General features: G+C 37.6%; 1 protein-coding gene across 11 annotated transcripts in view; it reads right to left on the reverse strand.

Annotated features, from left to right (window-relative positions):
- The window catches only part of LOC110255652 (uncharacterized), a 93,431-nt gene extending 76,147 nt beyond the window's left edge, over positions 1-17,284 (reverse strand). For 8 of the 11 annotated variants that reach the window (XR_014818251.1, XR_014818252.1, XR_002336254.2 and 5 more), the window contains exon 1: positions 17,055-17,258. Coding sequence is in view for 2 of the 11 variants with exons in the window: in XM_084980708.1 (XP_084836834.1) it covers positions 17,055-17,282 (228 nt within the window). In the remaining 9 variants the exon portion in view is untranslated. Of the gene's footprint in view, positions 1-13,186; positions 15,931-17,054 lie in introns of those variants that run through there. The other 3 variants (XM_084980708.1, XM_084980709.1, XR_014818258.1) reach the window with 2 other exon arrangements.
- Positions 17,285-17,847: the final 563 nt, after the last annotated feature.

A 17,847-nucleotide genomic window follows, 5' to 3' on the forward strand; every position in this document is an offset into this window, starting at 1 on the left:
CTGTCTAGTCCTACAGCCGTCATGGCATCTTCGTCAACACCACTACTCTGAAATGATTCTGAAACCATTACTTTTTTGGTTCTCAGTTCTGCCGAGAAGAGTATAAGATGCAACGAATTCAAGCCATGAGAACAGACCAGCCTGGATTGTGATGATTCCTGAGGTTATTCCAGGTGGGGCTGAGTTCACCCAGAGCATGTGGTCAGTGCTTATGCTGACTGTCTTCAGGCCATGACACCTACACACTCAATAATATCATCACTTTGATGACATGGACCCCAGAACACTTAGGATGACATGAGAGAAGTCTAAAGATTCCAGGTGTTATGTGAAATGTAGGTGAATTCTTCCAGAGGCCTGTAGATTTATTGGACAAATATTCTACAGCAGATGCTCCTTGTTTGGTCACATAGCAAATGTTCCTGCTGGGTGCTTCCTTTTTTCTTTCATGACCTGAACATACTCTAGTGACTGACGAGAATATGATTGTAGTCAACCCATAATGACTTGACAGCACTTTTTTATACACTATTAAACAAGCAGTCATTACCTGATTTAAAAAATTCCTTCAAATGACATGAAATAAGAAACATTAATACAGATATGTCTATTTTTTTTCTGAAAATGAACAGACACATTTGATTAATCCTTGGATTCTCACTGGCAAATACTTTAGGAATCAAAGAATAGGCTTGATCCTCAAATGATACTGAGTACTATTCAGTGTTTACTTTCATAATTCTGAGAGTTTAGAGCATTTACTCCTTTGGTCTTCATTGTGAAGATTGTCTTCAAAGATTACTGAACAAAGACGATTTTGAAAATGCAGTTCTCTTTGAAAGGTCTGTTCATTTTAGATTATACATGCTTAACATGTTGCTATCCTCAATTTAAGATTTTTATGATAAAATTTCTTATGATCATAAAAAAGATAGTTTTCTTGTTTAACTTCACTCTGTGTTTTAAGTCAAATAAACATTAACCACCTTGAGTACTTTTTATTTCATTTTGAATCAACTGGTTTATGGACACCTTGAATAAGTTTTCCTTGTGTTTTTGATGTACCCCTTTCTGTGTAGCCCAGTCTTTAGAATAAATAAGAGCTCAATAAATAGTTGAATTAAAGTAACCCAGTGACCCAGTCACTCTATCTTTTCATCTTGACCATAATCTACACAGTTTGCTCAGCATCTCTTTTGCTTTCTATTCCTCAGAGACACCATGTTAGTTCTAGTTTATTCTTTTTTTTTTTTTTCTTGGTCTTTTTGCCATTTCTTGAGCTGCTCCCGCGGCATATGGAGGTTCCCAGGCTAGGAGTTGAATCGGAGCTGTAGCCACTGGCCTACATACACCACAGCCACAGCAACACAGGATCCGAGCTGTCTGCGACCTACACCACAGCTCACAGCAACGCTGGATCCTTAACCCACTGAGCAAGGCCAGGGATCGAACCCGCAACCTCATGGTTCCTAGTCGGATTCGTTAACCACCACACCACGACGGGAACTCCTAGTTTATTCTTTATATATATATGGTAATGTGCATGTTTCATTGACTAATCCAGAAATCCCCTATGACTATGAGGATTACAGGGAAACCTGGATGCAAATGATGGATAAGCATTCAACTACACAACTTTCTAACAAGAATTTCTTTCATGACTCTTGCCATAATGATTCAATAATGTTTGAAAGGTTGATTAGAGCACTTATTTTTCAGGGATAAAGAGTGGAACGTCTTCAGAAGAGCCAACATGACTTTAGAAGACAATTTCAAAATGATGGTAGAATTTCTCAGAATTTGAAACAATGCTGCAGAGAGGAAACTACCCTAGTGGCTTCCAGGCCCTCACTGCTACGTTCCCTTGACCTGCAATAAAGTTTTCCTATAGCAGGCTCTGAATGCACATAGACATACCCGATTGGTGTTTTAAAATAGTGAATACTTCCAAAGATATTTTCAAGCAAGTGAAAAATACATATGGTAGGAATCCTTTCAGATGTAGCATATAATTAAAAAAAGAGTATTCTACTGCTGTTTGTGAAATGAATGAGTTTCTGTAGGGAGTTTCACTACCTGACATTAAAACAAGAACTTTTTTTTTTTTTTTTTTTTTTTTAAGAAAGTGGAGAACTAACAAGAAAATTTTCAGGCAATGACTTACATTTCTTCTTTAAGAGAGAAGTTGATTTGAGTCAGAGTTTCACATCTAGAAATATTCAGTTGATTAATGCTTAAAGAATCACGTGAGAGAAAGTCGTATGAGTGCAACCCAGTTTCTCACTAAACCAAATTTTAGTTGTTTACAGAAATTTTAGAAAATGTCACAAAAAATTGAGAAGTTTGAGGCTTTTTAATCCTTGACAGAGCCCATTATATGTGGCCCAAGATTGAGATTATCTACAGATATTTTTTTACAAACCATGAGAATATGAATTATGTTAACAGCCAATATCTCCCCAAGTCCTAACAGTCAATAAACATTTTAAATTGATTGCAAAATGGCTACATCATAATTCAATAGCCCTGTCCTTGGATTTAATTTTGCCCTTTTGTAAGGATTATTGGTAGCTCCATTCTTTTGGCTGGAGGCCCTTATAGCTGGACTTTCATGCTACTGTAAATTGTCTCATAGCCAAATTCAGTGCATTTACTAAAATGCCATGGGATTAATTTACAAATGTGCAACCATTACTAATGTACTTTTTGGAGGCATTGCTTCTGCTAAGATGGGATAGCAGAATAGAATATGTTGATGAGGTAAAGGAGATAAAAATAGGAAACTGATGAGCCATAGGGAAATATGACAGAACAAACCACTTTCATAAAACAGATAAAATTGGCGTGGAAATGAAGGTTGTTTTATCTACACAGGTCAAATTCTATTGCAGTGATGTTCAAGAGAGTTCAGCACAGGAAGTTTAGATAAATAAGTAAAATAAATGGGCTTTTCCATGGTGCTTATGTGTGTTCTATTTCAATCTTCCTCATAATAGAACTCATTAGAGCGATCAGACCCGCACACCCGAGAATGGATTATATAGCACGATGTGAGATAGGACCAGCCTCCTTTCCACAGGTAAGCCCATCTTGCATTAGTCAAATGCTTTATTATTCTGATGATTTTGCCCACACCTATTACTTCACATTTCAGGACGATAAGGGAAGAAGAGCCAGGAAGAAACGCACTTAGAAACACAGGTGAAGAGTCTGGCTTCTGGATTCAAACGCTAGCCCTACCCTCTAGGTATTTCAGCATCTTGGACTTATTACTTAGTCAACCTTTCGAAGTTTCCTCGTGTCCCAAAGAGGGATAATAATGGGGCGTACATCCCAGAAGTGTGGATGAGAATTAGATGCAGGGTACATGGCAATCCTATTGGCTGGTTGTAAGCACTTAATAAATACGTATTGTGAGGTATATAGGGTGGCATGTTGGGCTGTTTACAAATGAACAAACTGAATAACCAACAGGTTAAGTGCCACTCTAGGAACTTTGATGTTTCTTATTGAAACTAATTGACTTGGCTTTATCTTTAGGAGGACTTTTATCAAAACTCATTTTATGAACCAAATGGAACTCTTGTGCTTTCATCTCTCTGTGTTTTCCTTTATCCAGGCATTTTTAAAGAGACACCTGAGAAATGGAAAGAATTCTATCCTATCACTCTAGATAATTTATTCCATGAATTTGAATTTCTTTCTTCTCTTTTCAGACCTCAGTTTCTTTGTCTCCTTGTAATATCTAAGTCCTTTTCTGGTTGAAAATAATATTGTTTCACACATGTATAATTCAACTCTTGAACTCTGATGTTTGACTCTAATAAATATCTTAAAAGAAAAGGAATCCACCTTTTGACCATAAAAGTGTTGTATTTTATTCTATGCATATTATTTAGGCATTGCACTTCCCTGGGTCGGTTCTTTCTTTGGTTTAACATCACATTTCAAAAAAGTTATAATGGAAATTCAGATGCATAAATTCAACTTAATGTTGACAGCAGTTCTGAAATTAAAAATTTCCTAACAAGCCCAAATGTGATCATTAATGTATAATGTATTAACATGTGCTTCTCTTATAATGTATCACAACTTCACATAATAACAGTGTCCAAATTGAAGTAAATATTTCTGAAATTCGACATGATTTTCATTAAATATCTAATTTCATATTTTCAGCTAAGAAACTACATTTTAGACTTACTGTGACCTGCTGTTGCATCTTTTATTTTTCCTATATTTCTTCCTTTCTAAAGTTTAGGCTTCTATGATTATTTCAATAAAGTGATTTTATTTTTGAAACGAGGGGGAAGAAAAATCACAGACATTTCCGCAATTTCATACGATGGCTAGTTTAACGACCATTGATACTTGATTTTTGCATGCTGTGGATGTCAATAAAAGTGATTTAATGTACTAAATTCATGAAATCTATTGGATCTACTCTGTGTTTATAAATGATTCTAGAGGCAGAGATAACGTTGATGGACCAATAGATTTAAAACATTAGTTTCTAACTGTCTGCTTCATGAGATGACGTGTGTGGTGGTTGATTAAATTTTTTTTAAAGTTTTATTGAAGTATAGTTCATTTACAAGGCTGTGATAATTTCTGCTCTACAACAAAGTGACCCAGTATATGCGTATGCGTAAGTTGATTCAATTGTTGATTACAGTTCTTTAAGTGACATATTAAATCTGTCTTTTAGGCTTTAGCAGAAAAAAAGCCCTCGATATAGTTCTAACTTTTTCATGTTTTAGGTGGCGTTTTTTTTTTTTTTTTTTGTAATTCATTTTAGATTGACTATTTAACTCCCTTGGTGTGATAGTTTCCTCCATAGGCCCCCATAACTCATGCTGCTCCCTTGATGTCTGGCTTGCTAATGTCCCCGCTTCTGACATTTGGAACTCTTAAGTTCAATCCCTTTCTAGTTATCCCCTACCCCCAGAATTTCAGTAGATGTAGGTAGTTATAAACTAGTTTAAACCTAAAGCATTGCCCGAGTTAGCAAGAGATCTTGTGATGTACCTAAGTTGTTCATAACATGAGAACCCTGGTAAATTGGCTAACATTCTGGTTAAAATTGTTGGCAAAATTCCTCCACAGCTTCTCAAGGATCCAATTCCCTATCCTAAAAATAGTGGGAGGGGTAACTCAACATATAATCACTTGGGAAGTATTTTGAGGATGGCTATTATGTAACTCAGTGTTAATGACTAAATCAGCATTTGGAAAACCCCCAAAGTCATATCATACAGTTGCAGTAATTACAGTCAAGATCTACCCCACAGTGAAGCCTTTTTTTTTTTTTTTTTTTTAAGGTTGTTGTGCAACCCAATGCGTCAAGATTTTTGTGGAGTTTGCAAAAACGATCCTACTCAAAAAGGATCTTTACAAAGAAGTGACCGTGTTGTTCTCTGACCTGACTTGGCTCATCAGTAAAATGCATTAGCAGAATTGTCAAGATTTCCTTAAGCTATACAATTTTATAAAGGATACTTCACACAGGAAATCAGCAGATTTAGATGAAGAGTACCCTTCAGAAAGCACAGATAGGAATAAAGATCATATACGGAAGACTTTAAACAGAGAAAATTCAAGACTTTAAAGAAACAGTCTTGAATAAGCACAAGTGTGACTCCATGTTCTCAAGGACAGACCTCTGGCACACACGTAATATACTGAGATTAGTTTGAGAGCTCAGAATTCATCGAGTTCAGAATCTCAGGGTCAGTTGATCATGCAGGTCTATGTCTCAAGACCTTCGAAGTTCACTAGCCCTCATTCTTCAAACTACTGGCAGGGAAACTGAGGTCCAAAAAGAGTCAAAAAGATATTTCATAAAACATCTTCTTACTCCTTACCCAGTGCTCCTGTTGTGTGACTGTGATGAGAAACAGACATAAGAATACTCAAGTGAATGAATGGATGAGTGTTTTGAAGAAATAACAAAAAAAGACCCCAATGAGTGGCACCGACTGGGCAGTTATCTGGGGAGAAATAATATTGATAGCTTGAATGTTAATAAAGATGATAGGAGGCTGAGAAGAGGAAAAGAAAGAAAAAGTTGAACAAATATGTTTGAACAATACGTTTGCAGCTTTGCCTGCCTTGTTATCAAAGGACAGCCTTTTGAGATAGCTTTTCATACTCTTGAGTCTGTTTTATAGTAAAGATGTGTGATGTCTTTGAATAAAGATGTGGTATACAATACTTGTAATAACAAAGCATTTTAAGTGTTTAAAGCAAAATAATCTCTTAAGAAACAATGCAGTCAAAATCACTGTGCCATTTTTTTTTTTAACACCTAGCCTAAAAGACCCAGGGTGACATTTATTGAGGGCTACAATATCCTCTGGTTAGAACCTGAAAAAAAAAAAAAAAAGATGGGGCCATGCATACTTGCCTGTCATATCTTTAGAATACGTTAGCTTAAGTACTGCCTGGAATACATGTCACTAGTGGTTACCAATTCTCCAATTTTGAAATAGCATGTGGTTCAATTAAATGCAAGTTGAAAATAGTTTAGGTGGGGAACACCTTCAAGCATCTAACCTGGGTAGGTTAGTTGCATCTTTTCCCTTTAGGCATTAAGATCTTGACTTAAGTTTGAAAATGACTGTAGGTGTCTCTTGATGTACTGCTGCCTAAATAGCTGGTAAGAAATGACAGGGAAAAAATACACTGACACTCATCTTCATGGAACCCTGAAGTTTTCTCTCTGGAGATTGTGTTTAAGATAACAGGGTTGTAAAGAGGCAAGTATAGATTTTGACTCTGAGGCCCTCAGAGATGTATGAGCATTAAGAGGTCTCCATGGCAATGCACTGCCACACCATTCATGCAACACCATAGTAAAGTGTGTTCAAATATAGATCTCAGTTTCAATACACTTTTTCAGAAATGCGTTTGCTTCTGTTTTCTTTTTCTTTTCTTGGCCACACCTGTGGCACATGGATGTTCCTGGGCCAGGATCGAATCTGAGCCACAGCTGACCTATGCCACAATCTGACCAATGCCAGATCTTTAAGCTATTGTGCTGGGCTGGGGATTGAACCTGTGCCTCAGCAGGGACCTGAGCTGCTGCAGAGACAACGCTAGATCCTTAACCTGCTGTGCCACAATGGAAACTCCCATGTGCTTTTTTTTTTTTTTAAGGGAAATCTGCCTCCAGAAGACAGAGACAAAGAACGCCATAATGTCAGTGCTCATTTCTTTAATTATGATGTTGCTGATATTTTTCTAGCAAACCCCAAAAGAGGTAACTTTGGTGTTCCTTTGAACCATTTAAAATAAGCATCTCTCTACAAGATGCTATGAGAGTATAAGACATGAAAATTAATATTCATGCATAAAGCTACCTACAACATGCATTTTTGTGAAAATGAGAGCAGTGGAGATCATATTAGAGTATAAAGTTTTAGCCATATCACCAATCCCTTATGTAATGCTTACGATTTAAATGACTCAATTCTACATATTTGAATAAAAAGAAGCAGAAGACATATTTTCTCAGTTTTCTGAAACCAAGGAAGTTCATTGAGGAGGGCGATGAAATCTTTTAACTTTTTTTTTCTTTTTATCAGCATTAGGTTTTTTTAAACCAAAAATAAATAAGTAAATATGGCATCCAATGAATGCGTTTTTGAAAATTTTCCAATAATTTTAAGGAAAATTTAAAAACAGCAAATCTAGGAACTTATAACTGATACTTGGCCCCTTTTTGTTTTCTATCTTTTGACACTTAAGTAGGTGATTAAAAAAATGGAGGTGTGAAAAAATGACCTAGAAAAGATAGTGATTACTTCTACTGCCAGAAGGACCTCCGGAAATGGCAAGAAAGTTGACATCTTCAATTGCATATGTTTATTTTTTAATGGCTTGGAGTAAATAGAGGGAAAAATGTTAAAAATGATAAATCTTGGTGATAGAAAGATGACATTGCTTTAACTGAAATGTTTTCTAAATTGAAATTTAAGTCTGAAATATTTTTAAATTTAAAATGAAATGTTTTCTACTTTTTAAAATTCTGGCTAAAAAAGACGTATTTATGTATGACTCCTTTAGTGCAAATTTAAAACTTTTGCTTTCCTTATAAGTTAGAGATTTGTTTCCTCGAAGTTCAAAATTTATATTTAAAAAGAGTAAATTTATGTAATTTAGAGAATTGTCTGCTAAACACTCAACAGAAAGATAAAATAAAATCCTAAATCTCTGTAATGTATTCTGATACCTGAGAGTTTTATTTCTCCTCTGTTTATGTGTGTGCAGCTAATTTTGGGTCATTTTATATGATTTACACAAGTTAGCTAACATTTCAGAGGCATAAACATAGCAATTTTATTCAAAAGATCAATTAATGGATATGTATAAATTGTTTTTCTCTTATATTTATCAAACCCTATGTAAATATGGAAGTACGCTTTATAGAACTGTTGGAGTGAAAAAGCTTTACTATACTTCAGGATAAAATTCTGGGGAATTTTGTGTTTTCCTGTCTTATTCTGTTAATGCCATTTTTAAAAGTAAAATCAATCCTTTTTAAAAAAGACAAAAACAAAACCTAGACTATAAGAGACCTCTTGTATTACTCAGAGTATACATTTGATTTTTAAAGAAATTGTTATATACACTCCCCCATGGTTCATTCAAATAGAATTTGTTTAGACAGGAATCATTACTTTAAATATTCTTGCCAAATTTGATCCTATCAGCATAAGTGCCAAAGCTAGCTGCAGGTAAGTTGCACTTGAGCAGCTGTATCTTGAAGAAGAGCTATTGTCACTGTTTATTAATTATAAAAGGAAGTGGATTAAGTTTACAGGTCTTCACTCATTTTTACATGTAGGCATCATAATTGCTGGATTGTGTGTATGCTCAGCGGACTCTGTTCATTCAGGATTTGAAGTTTGCACATCGTGTCTGATAACAGTAAAGCACTTGCAATAATGTTGCACCTGGACCAGGGAGGCGTCAGCAGAGCAGAGGTCAAGACCAGGCCTTAATAAGCATTGACTCCACAGACTTTAGACTCCGTGAAAGGTCCAGACAACCCCTGCAGTGTCATCTTACAGCTCTGATTTTCTTCTTTTCAAGAGGCAGTATAATCCATAAATACAACTAAATCACTAGAAGCTCCGTCTTTGATTTTCATCTTCCAGTTTTTTTCCCCCCCTCTTCACAGAGATTTGAAAAATTAACCCTCTTTTGTCCTCACACTAACCCAAGAATGCATTTCTTCACAGGCACTGTTGTCGGCTTAAATCTTAAGTCCTTTCAGGGTAAAAGGTACTTTGTAGAGTGGCTGATAACACACAGAGCAGCAGTCAGTGTTTCCTTTCCTGCCAATATAGGGTGAATAATGTCTTGATAGACGACTAAGAGGAATAAGGCAAGTGAGTGAAATAGTCCTTTTTTACAAATGTTTCCAAAGCAATACGATTAGATACCTAAACCTTAAATGGAATTTTTGTTTCGCTCTAGTTTCCCATCCCCCAGTGGTTATATTTACACCCAGGCTTCTAGATAATCCATGTGTGTGATGAAAATGTCCCCAAGCACCTTTGTGTGTGTGTGTGTGTGTGTGTGTGTGTGTGTGTGTGTGTGTGACATATTCCCCTCATTTTGCATGATCTGGTACAGCTCACACTCTCGTGGTCTGACAGACATAATCTCTTGTCACACTACTGTTTTCTTTCTCTAGATCAGCCCTTCCTGAAAGAGAAGTTAGACCTTAGCCATTAACACAGTAGTTTTCCTGCAGGAAATACACCCAATGACGTATGCACTACAAGGAGAAAGAGTCCAGCTCACGTGCATCAGCTGAGAGGAGCCGACTACCCCGAGGTGCACTGGCCTCGTGCTGGATGCAAGAACCGTCCAATCGAATGCAGGGGAATCTTTTTATTCTGCCCTCAACGCTGCAGAGTTTCAGGATGCCAAAGAGATTGGCCTCTGCCCCGAAGTATATCCTTTTGAGTTGCTGTACACCCTGGTAGCCCCACTTCCGTCACAGTTTTAAAACATCCAGTTTACAACAGACAGCTCCGAGGGTAAAGCTTAGCTGCATAATTCAGGGGGAAGCCATGGCTTATCTGAGCTGAAACAGCGAGAACCTAGCACAGCAGGTGGAAGTCTCGAGGGTTCGAATGTGTGCTAAGGGCTGGCGAAGAGCCTTGAGAAGGAACATCCACACAGATCCAAAGGGTGTCCCGGGAGAGCCAGAGGGGGCTGGTTTCTTCAGCGTCTCAGTCTCAGACAGACCCTCACCGTCTCAGGGAGCCGGAAGGGAACAACATGGGGCAGACATCTCGCACATCTCCCAGCATCAGCACTGGGTATAATTACAATTTCTCCCCTGCTGTTCACCTAAAGCACATGGACACACAGGCAGCCCGGCAGAGGAGCAAACCCTGAGCCCACGGAAAGGGAAATGCCAAAAATCACCTAGTGTTTGGGATTGATCTAGGACCTTGCCAAATCAAAATCCGTCTATTCTTCAGAATAACATGGAAGAAGAGAAAATGGGAGGAGTTCAGAGTCCTCTTTCTTAGTCGCACCTGCTTTGAATGTCTGAGCTTTGACTCTCTGCAATTACAACACGAATACAACTTTAATAATTCTTCCCAACACTCCATTATCCATCAGCTCCTCTCACAGGCGGGGTTAAATTCATTGCTTGTTCAAATTTGCTGTTTGAAAAGGAAACTTAAGCTAAACATACGTAGAATGGGATACCTTAGATTCTGTATTTTACTTTGATTTTTTGTTTATATTTTGACTTTTTCAGTTTTTAACTATATTTTATCTGTTTAGGGTAATGAAACAGGAATTGGCTGAATCACTGCCATATATAATCATGCCATTTTTCTAATGGATTTTTGTAATTCACAAATCAGTGGGAAAAAAATCACCAATATGAATGAGATAAATGAATCAACATAGATATTTAATGGCATGATGAACGTTCTTATGTTTAGGTAATGCAAACTGGCATATATATATGTGTGTGTGTGTGTGTGTGTGTGTATACACACACATATATATATGACAATCTAAGAAATTTAAATTGCAAGTTTCATAATGAATTGACTTCACATGTTGGTGGCTTAGAACATGCCTTCATAGTTACGAATTCCGTGAGCAACTGTTTTTCAATTTTTGTGTAATTTGGATGCAAAGAAATTCTAATTGATCTTATCAGTCATAAGGTGCATCTTTCAAACCATTCCACTAGTGTGGCTTTTGATGAGGGCATCCTATTTTTGACAACGAGTAGACCGGCTTGAGATAAATGGTTACCTGAAGAAGAATGAGCAAAGAATTCCAAATAGAGAGAGTGCTGCTATGTGGCCAACAGATTTTCAATAACTCTGATAGTTAGGTTGGAGTTTTTCTTATCTCCATGTACAGCTTTTAAAATATACACCTTTGGTACATGTTTCTTTCTGTCTTTCTTTGTCATAATAATTAGTACCGGTATCAGAAAGAAAACTTGTTTTCTCCTAACATTTTTACTGTTTCTAATATTAAATTTTTAAAAAGAGAACACTGTGGATGCTTTGCAGTAATAATAAACTTTGAAAAAAAACTGAGTCGACAACTTGTCAAAAAGGAAAAAAAAAAGAGAATTTACATGCGTACTTTTACAGCACATATGATTTGCTAAGCTACACTATATAGAACATCTTAAATTCTTGATATAGCCTTTCCTACTCCAAGTCCAAAATAAATGCGAAGAAAAAAAATTTTTTAATGATAACTATACATAGAATGAACCCAAGAATTTTAGATAGTGGCTATTTTCATAATAAATTTAAATGTATATACACACACACACACACACACACACACACACACACATATTTCAATAGTGATGACTCATTTAAGTGACAAAGAAAATAAATTTAGTATCATCACTCTTTCATCTTAATTCAAACATTATGCTAAATTTCAGTGCAATTTTTCAAATAAATGGCTCACCATCTAGGTGAGAGCCTGTGGCTGAAAATGATAACTTTAAAACACAATTACTTGTGATGAAATGGCAGAAACAGCCAACTCAAGACATTTGCATGGAGGATGCATCTTGCAGCGATATGAATAGGAGTAAAAATTAAATATGTTCAATTAGTTTAGATTGGCTGGTAAGGGGAAAACACAAAGACAAAAACGGAGGCAGGGAGGTTTACAATGCCTCTACTGATTTCTCCACTGGCCCTTCCTCTGCACATGGTCAATTAGAATTGAAAATCCTGTGCTGATTTCATTCGCTGGAATTTTTAAGCAGGTCAGGAAGAAAGATGTTATTGAAAGGAAAAGTCTCATCTAAATAAGAAAGGCACACAGGGCCATCTGGTCTTAGCTGTACATATAAAAAGTTATTTCAGCTGAACTGCAGGCTTGACGTTTCAAAAGATATGCCAATAATCAACCCCAAATCTGTTTGGGGTGAAATATCCCCAATGTCTCTCTCTCAGCCTCCGAATGTGCGATACATAGTTCATGTCCTATCTGTGACTCCTGTGTGTATCTGACCCCAGTGCCTCCCTGGGCTCAGGGAGTTTCAGGCAGCGGGACTTTTAATCACTCTTCGGACATGTCTCCCTGGTGGACCTTCTGAAAATTGTGAAAATGACTTTGAAGGTTTTCACTCAAATGGATTTTGAGGGCAGTCTCCATGTAGGCTTGGAAGGATAACATTTGAGGCATGAAGCCACCAAACCAGTTCCTCTTCCTTCCTTCTGGCCTTCTCTCTGCAGTGCCCAGGCGTCCACTCAAATTAATCCCAAATCCTATGCCTAAAGGCTAAGTTTGGGGCGGGGAGGGGGGAAACCCCAGTCTCTCTTTTCATAAAGAAAAATTATGACTGTGAGGCTGCTTGGAAAAATCATCTTCCTAATGGTAAGAAAGAGAGAAGTTTTTTTTTTTTTTTTTAAATATTTTGTGCTGTTGGCCAAATGACTATCATATGTTTTGATCTAGTGAAAATAGTTTTGGATATGAGGCATCTGCAATAATTACATTATCAGTACATTAATTTGACCAATATCTGAGCACACCCCCTCTGCTAAATTAGACACAGGTAGCTAACATTGCCATACAAATTTCACTGGATCGAACTATGCTAATATTCTAACTCAGGAGCACTGAAACAACACTGATCATAATACAATACCAATAATTATTTTTGATCATAAGACTTCGTTCAAATCTATAATTTACACCTACGATACATACTACGCGAGGTACAAAAATACATGGTTATAGTGTCAACACATGCTAAGCAAGAGTACAGGTTTTAACTAAAGTCTTCAGATAAATAATTGAATTAAGTATATTCTAATATATGAAACACAAGAATGTTGATATACCCCTGACATAAGATGTCTTTGATTGTTTTTGTATATCTACTATGTTTGTTCTGCCATTTCAAATAAATCATTCCTATTGTGTAAGAAGAATAAACTGTACTATAGTAAATTGTTCTTTCTCCGTTATGCTCTGAAAAACCATTTGTTCTTGAATTGGCGTTACGTAGTTCAACTATTTCAATCAAGTCCATTATCTTCTTTTCTTGAAAGATGCCTTTTTTTGTAACCTGCATCCCCAGTGGGCCATGCCATGTTTTGTTTTTAGAAAGTAAGTGAACTTTAAATCCAACTCTTTGCTAGCCTTTTAGTCTTTGAGAAAACAATTTGAGGATTCATCCTCAGGCAAGAACGCCACTATATGTTGGAAGAACTGTTTATGTAAAAACTATGGAGTCAGGTCCAAGACTTTCTCAGAAAAGTTATTTATTAGTTCACATTGGAGTTTTACCCCATAGAATGTCACCTAACTTGTGTAGCTTGCTCTTCTTAAGCAAAAAATGCGTCCGTTCTTTAAGCTACATACTTTTCTCAATAATGTTAACTTGAAAGCCAAAAAAAAAAGAAAAAGGACAAAAAATTTTTCACTGGTTTTAAAACAATCACACAACAGCAAAAATTAATTTGTGTGTTGGCATATAAGCAATGCTGTTCATGTACATATTATTTGCAAATCTGTTCAACATTAATCCTTTTCTAAGTATGAAAGTTCTTTTAAGAAAGAAGCATTAAATGCACATATGAAAATTAAGAAAATAATGTGTCAAATATCCCCCACGTAAGAACTGGTAAGTACACCCAGTTGTCCTATCCTAATGAAGATTAATTTAAACTACCGACCAAAACTTGGTAATTAGGAGAAATTATGTGTGCACAGTTGTTTTATGTTTATATCTCAGATATGGCCATGTGTTTTGTTAAAATTATTAAACTTTGTTCCATTTGAGTTAAGTGGAATAAAATAATGTACTTAAATACACACATCATTAAAAATCTGAACGCTTGCTTGGTGAATACCTGTTTAGCATAAGACCCATAAAAGAGACTTGAAAATAAATACAAACGCTATACCAGCCCACACAGTTTTAATCCAACTCTCATCTAACCCAGAGCACGTGAAATGAGCATTGCTTTCCAAATCATTTGTGTAGATTCTTTCCTTACATAATAAGTAAATAGTAAAAATGATCTAATAGATTTCAAAAATTTGAGTGGCACATAAAAATCACCAAGTCATAACAAATATCGACACTGTAGCCTTTTTACCCCAATGATTGCAAAATGCTCACCATTTCTACATCCTATTCACGTCATTGAAATTCAGCCACCTCTAAAATGTTCAACCAGCATATTAATAAGGCTTCCCAGAACGAGGAAACTCTGCCTGCCTACATATATCTTGATAAATTTGGCCATACTGCCCATAACACATCTTCAAGAGAAAGATAGTTACAAATAAAACAGTCCTTTCCTGTGGGTGTCGGTTAACCCCACACACATGTGAACTTCCTATGGGCATACACCCAACAGACACTGGCGATTAGGTGATTGAAAATGTGGCCCACAAAGGCGAAATTTTATATGTGATGACATCACCAGCAAACCTGGGTTTCTCCGTGATAGAACGAGATACGTGCCTGGCTGAGTGTCTCTTGAACGAGTGAGAGAGAGAGAGAGAGAGATGCTTAAAGAACAGCATCATCAGACACGATAGAACCTTCTGCAAGCTTTGCAAGAATCGTTCACAGACCTTTGACATTTTCCAGATTTCATACAGCTTCAGTTCATCCAAAAATGCATTTCCCGCACAAGCAAATCCTGTTTTGTTGCGTTAGCACGCTGTTCATCCTAACATATCCCGGTGGGTCGTTGGAGATGTGATTTCTGTACCCAATGAGGCGCATGCAGCTGTACACTATGCGGAGGGAGTTGCAGCCCACCTCCCCCCCGCCACAACCTCCGGGGACTTGCATTTGAACGGAGAAGACGTCTCCGTTTTCGAGGCAACGAAAGGGTTAAAAATTGAGGCTGTCTGGGGTAAGAGAAAGGGGATATTGTTGTCTTTAATCTTTCCGCAGTATGTGTAAGACTTCCATCCCGGATCTGCACAGAGCAGGGGGATAGGCCAGGCAGGGATTGCGTGCAGGCTCCTTGATTGTAGAGGGGGACCTGGCTGGAGTCCAGACAGGCTGGGGCTCTGTTGATCATTATGTCTGGCCTTCAGGTGTCTGGGCACACAGTGGGCCGTGGTGGGGGAGGTGTGGATAACAGGAGAGCAGACAAAGAAAAAAAAATGGTGTATTTAAAAAAGATTATGCGAAGATGTGTGTCCAAGCCCTCTTTAAAAAAAAAAAAAAAGCCTCCCGAACGTCTTGGACTTTTATAATTAGAATGCAAGCTCTGCTCTGGCAGATCTCTTTAAGCCATAATTAGTTATGTCTGGAGCCTTTGAATAATTCCTTTCCATAATTGATGGAGTTAATATTCTCTTTCAAAAAAATGAGGAGGACGATGTTTTCTTCCAAACTCCCCTTTGGCTGGAGGTATTGCCCGTCAAAATCTGCATCAGTGAAAAATCACATCGGTTGGATTTACTGTTTAATTTCTTAGGCGACTTAGCTGATAACTTTTTAAGGATTTGGATGATTCTAGAAGTGAGGGCATTAAGGCATTGCTGGTTTACCCTCGCTGCATGTAGAAAGAAAGCAATAGCACCGGATCATTCTCCCCCATTTGTTTCCAATTATTTTATTAATTAAAAAAACTGCTTTGTATGTTGCTTCTGTTGGAAACTCCATCAAAAAAAAAAAATCTTACCGTGAATGTGACTTCAATGCTAAGGATACCCTTGTGTGCCAGTCCAAAGAAATCCCCAATTACTTTATTCTTTAAGCATTCTTCTATAAAGAAGCTTCGGCATGCTTCCTCCCTACCCCCACATCCTCACTCCACCCTATTAGGAATTTCAAAAAAAAAAAAAAAATCTTTATACATGGAAGGCTGGATCCTGGGACAGAAAGCTGTCCTTTGCTTCTGTCTTTACACTGGCCCCTTTCAGTAGCCTCTCCCTTCTGCCGGGACGTGCTTTCATATTTTGTGGACTAAAACCCTAAAGACCAGTTCGGTCTCTATTATGATTAGAACATGAAAAGTGGTGGTTGAAAAAATAAATAAAAAGAAAGCCCTGGCTTGAAGCCATTGTTCAGAATTTAAGAGCTCCTTGCCCCAAGTGTCTTAGCCGTCTTTCATAGCTAATTATAATAACTGTCAGATGTCTGGAGAGTGGCTGGTGTCCTTGTCAGTGGAGTCAGCAAAGTTTGCCTTTTATTTTTCTTGGGAACGGATCGAATCTGATTAGACCTCAAGAGCGAAAAGAAGTGAAGTAAGTACATATGTGTGTGCCTTCATTTTTTTCTTCCGAACAAAGCAGCGTGCCGGAGCACTGTTCCAAGGTGCAGCCTCCTGCAGCTCCTCTTGGAATGCCTGACTTTTATTTTTCATTCTTTATCTTTAACCAAATCAAGCATGCAACAATTGTTTTGGAAACCTTTTCCTGCCAGCTGAACACCCTTCTGTACACACATAAAAGAGGAGCACCAAAAAAACCACATCTTCACATATTGGATGCTTATGACATAAAACTATTGGAACCAGTACCCTGGATGGAAAGAAATGTATACTTACAATTTCAAAACGCTTATTTGTGCTCGTTCCTGGTCCCTGGAGGCACAGCAGCGGCTCTGGCTGGACGGTCTCTGATGCAGGTGCAGAATCCCTGATTCCAGGAAGGAGGGAGAGAGCAAAGTGTTTTCCCAAAGTCCCTCGGAACTCAGGCACTTGTGCCCAGGCATTCCTTGCTCCTGTGAAAGCCGTACTATCTGCAGTTCTGAATTGAACTAAATTACAGCCCATGTGAAAGACAGGGGCAGTGAGTCACGTGGGAGATACACAGCTATCCTATTGGCCACTGAGACACAGCTTAGGCATTCTGCCTTCTCCTCCATTGGTGAAGAGTTAAAAATGAAAGCACTTGGGTCCTCCTCTCCAGCTTATTTGTCCTTTATGTGTGGAAGAATGACTGTAGGATTTTACAGTGACAGAATTAGTTAGGAGACGGACTGAAGTCATCCTTCACGGAGCCTGGTGGGAGGGGACTGGAAGAGCTCAGCTTTTTCAAGATTTTTTTTTTTCCCTTTTTATCCCCCTGCCCTGCAGTTTTGTCTGTGATTTGCCTGTCTGCCTGTCAGGGAAATGTGTGTGTGTGTGTGTGTGTGTGTGTGTGTGTTTCCTCAGTTAACTTTGGAGGTGACAGAAAGTAAATTATCCTCTTATCCCTTTGCCGAACTCGGTCATGTTTGGAAGCACAAAATCAATTTTTCTTCAATGATGAATGTTCAGATTTTATTTTGATGTGGAAAGAAGCCTAATTGCCATTCTAAACAGTCGACGTTGTACATTAGAGATACCCAGAAACAGA

Source organism: Sus scrofa, chromosome 10 (assembly GCF_054392235.1).
Source record: "Sus scrofa isolate SSC_HxYL_T2T_F1_AM1 chromosome 10, Sscrofa_HxYL_maternal_Yorkshire_Landrace_v2.0, whole genome shotgun sequence".
NCBI classification, from domain to species: Eukaryota; Metazoa; Chordata; class Mammalia; order Artiodactyla; family Suidae; genus Sus; species Sus scrofa.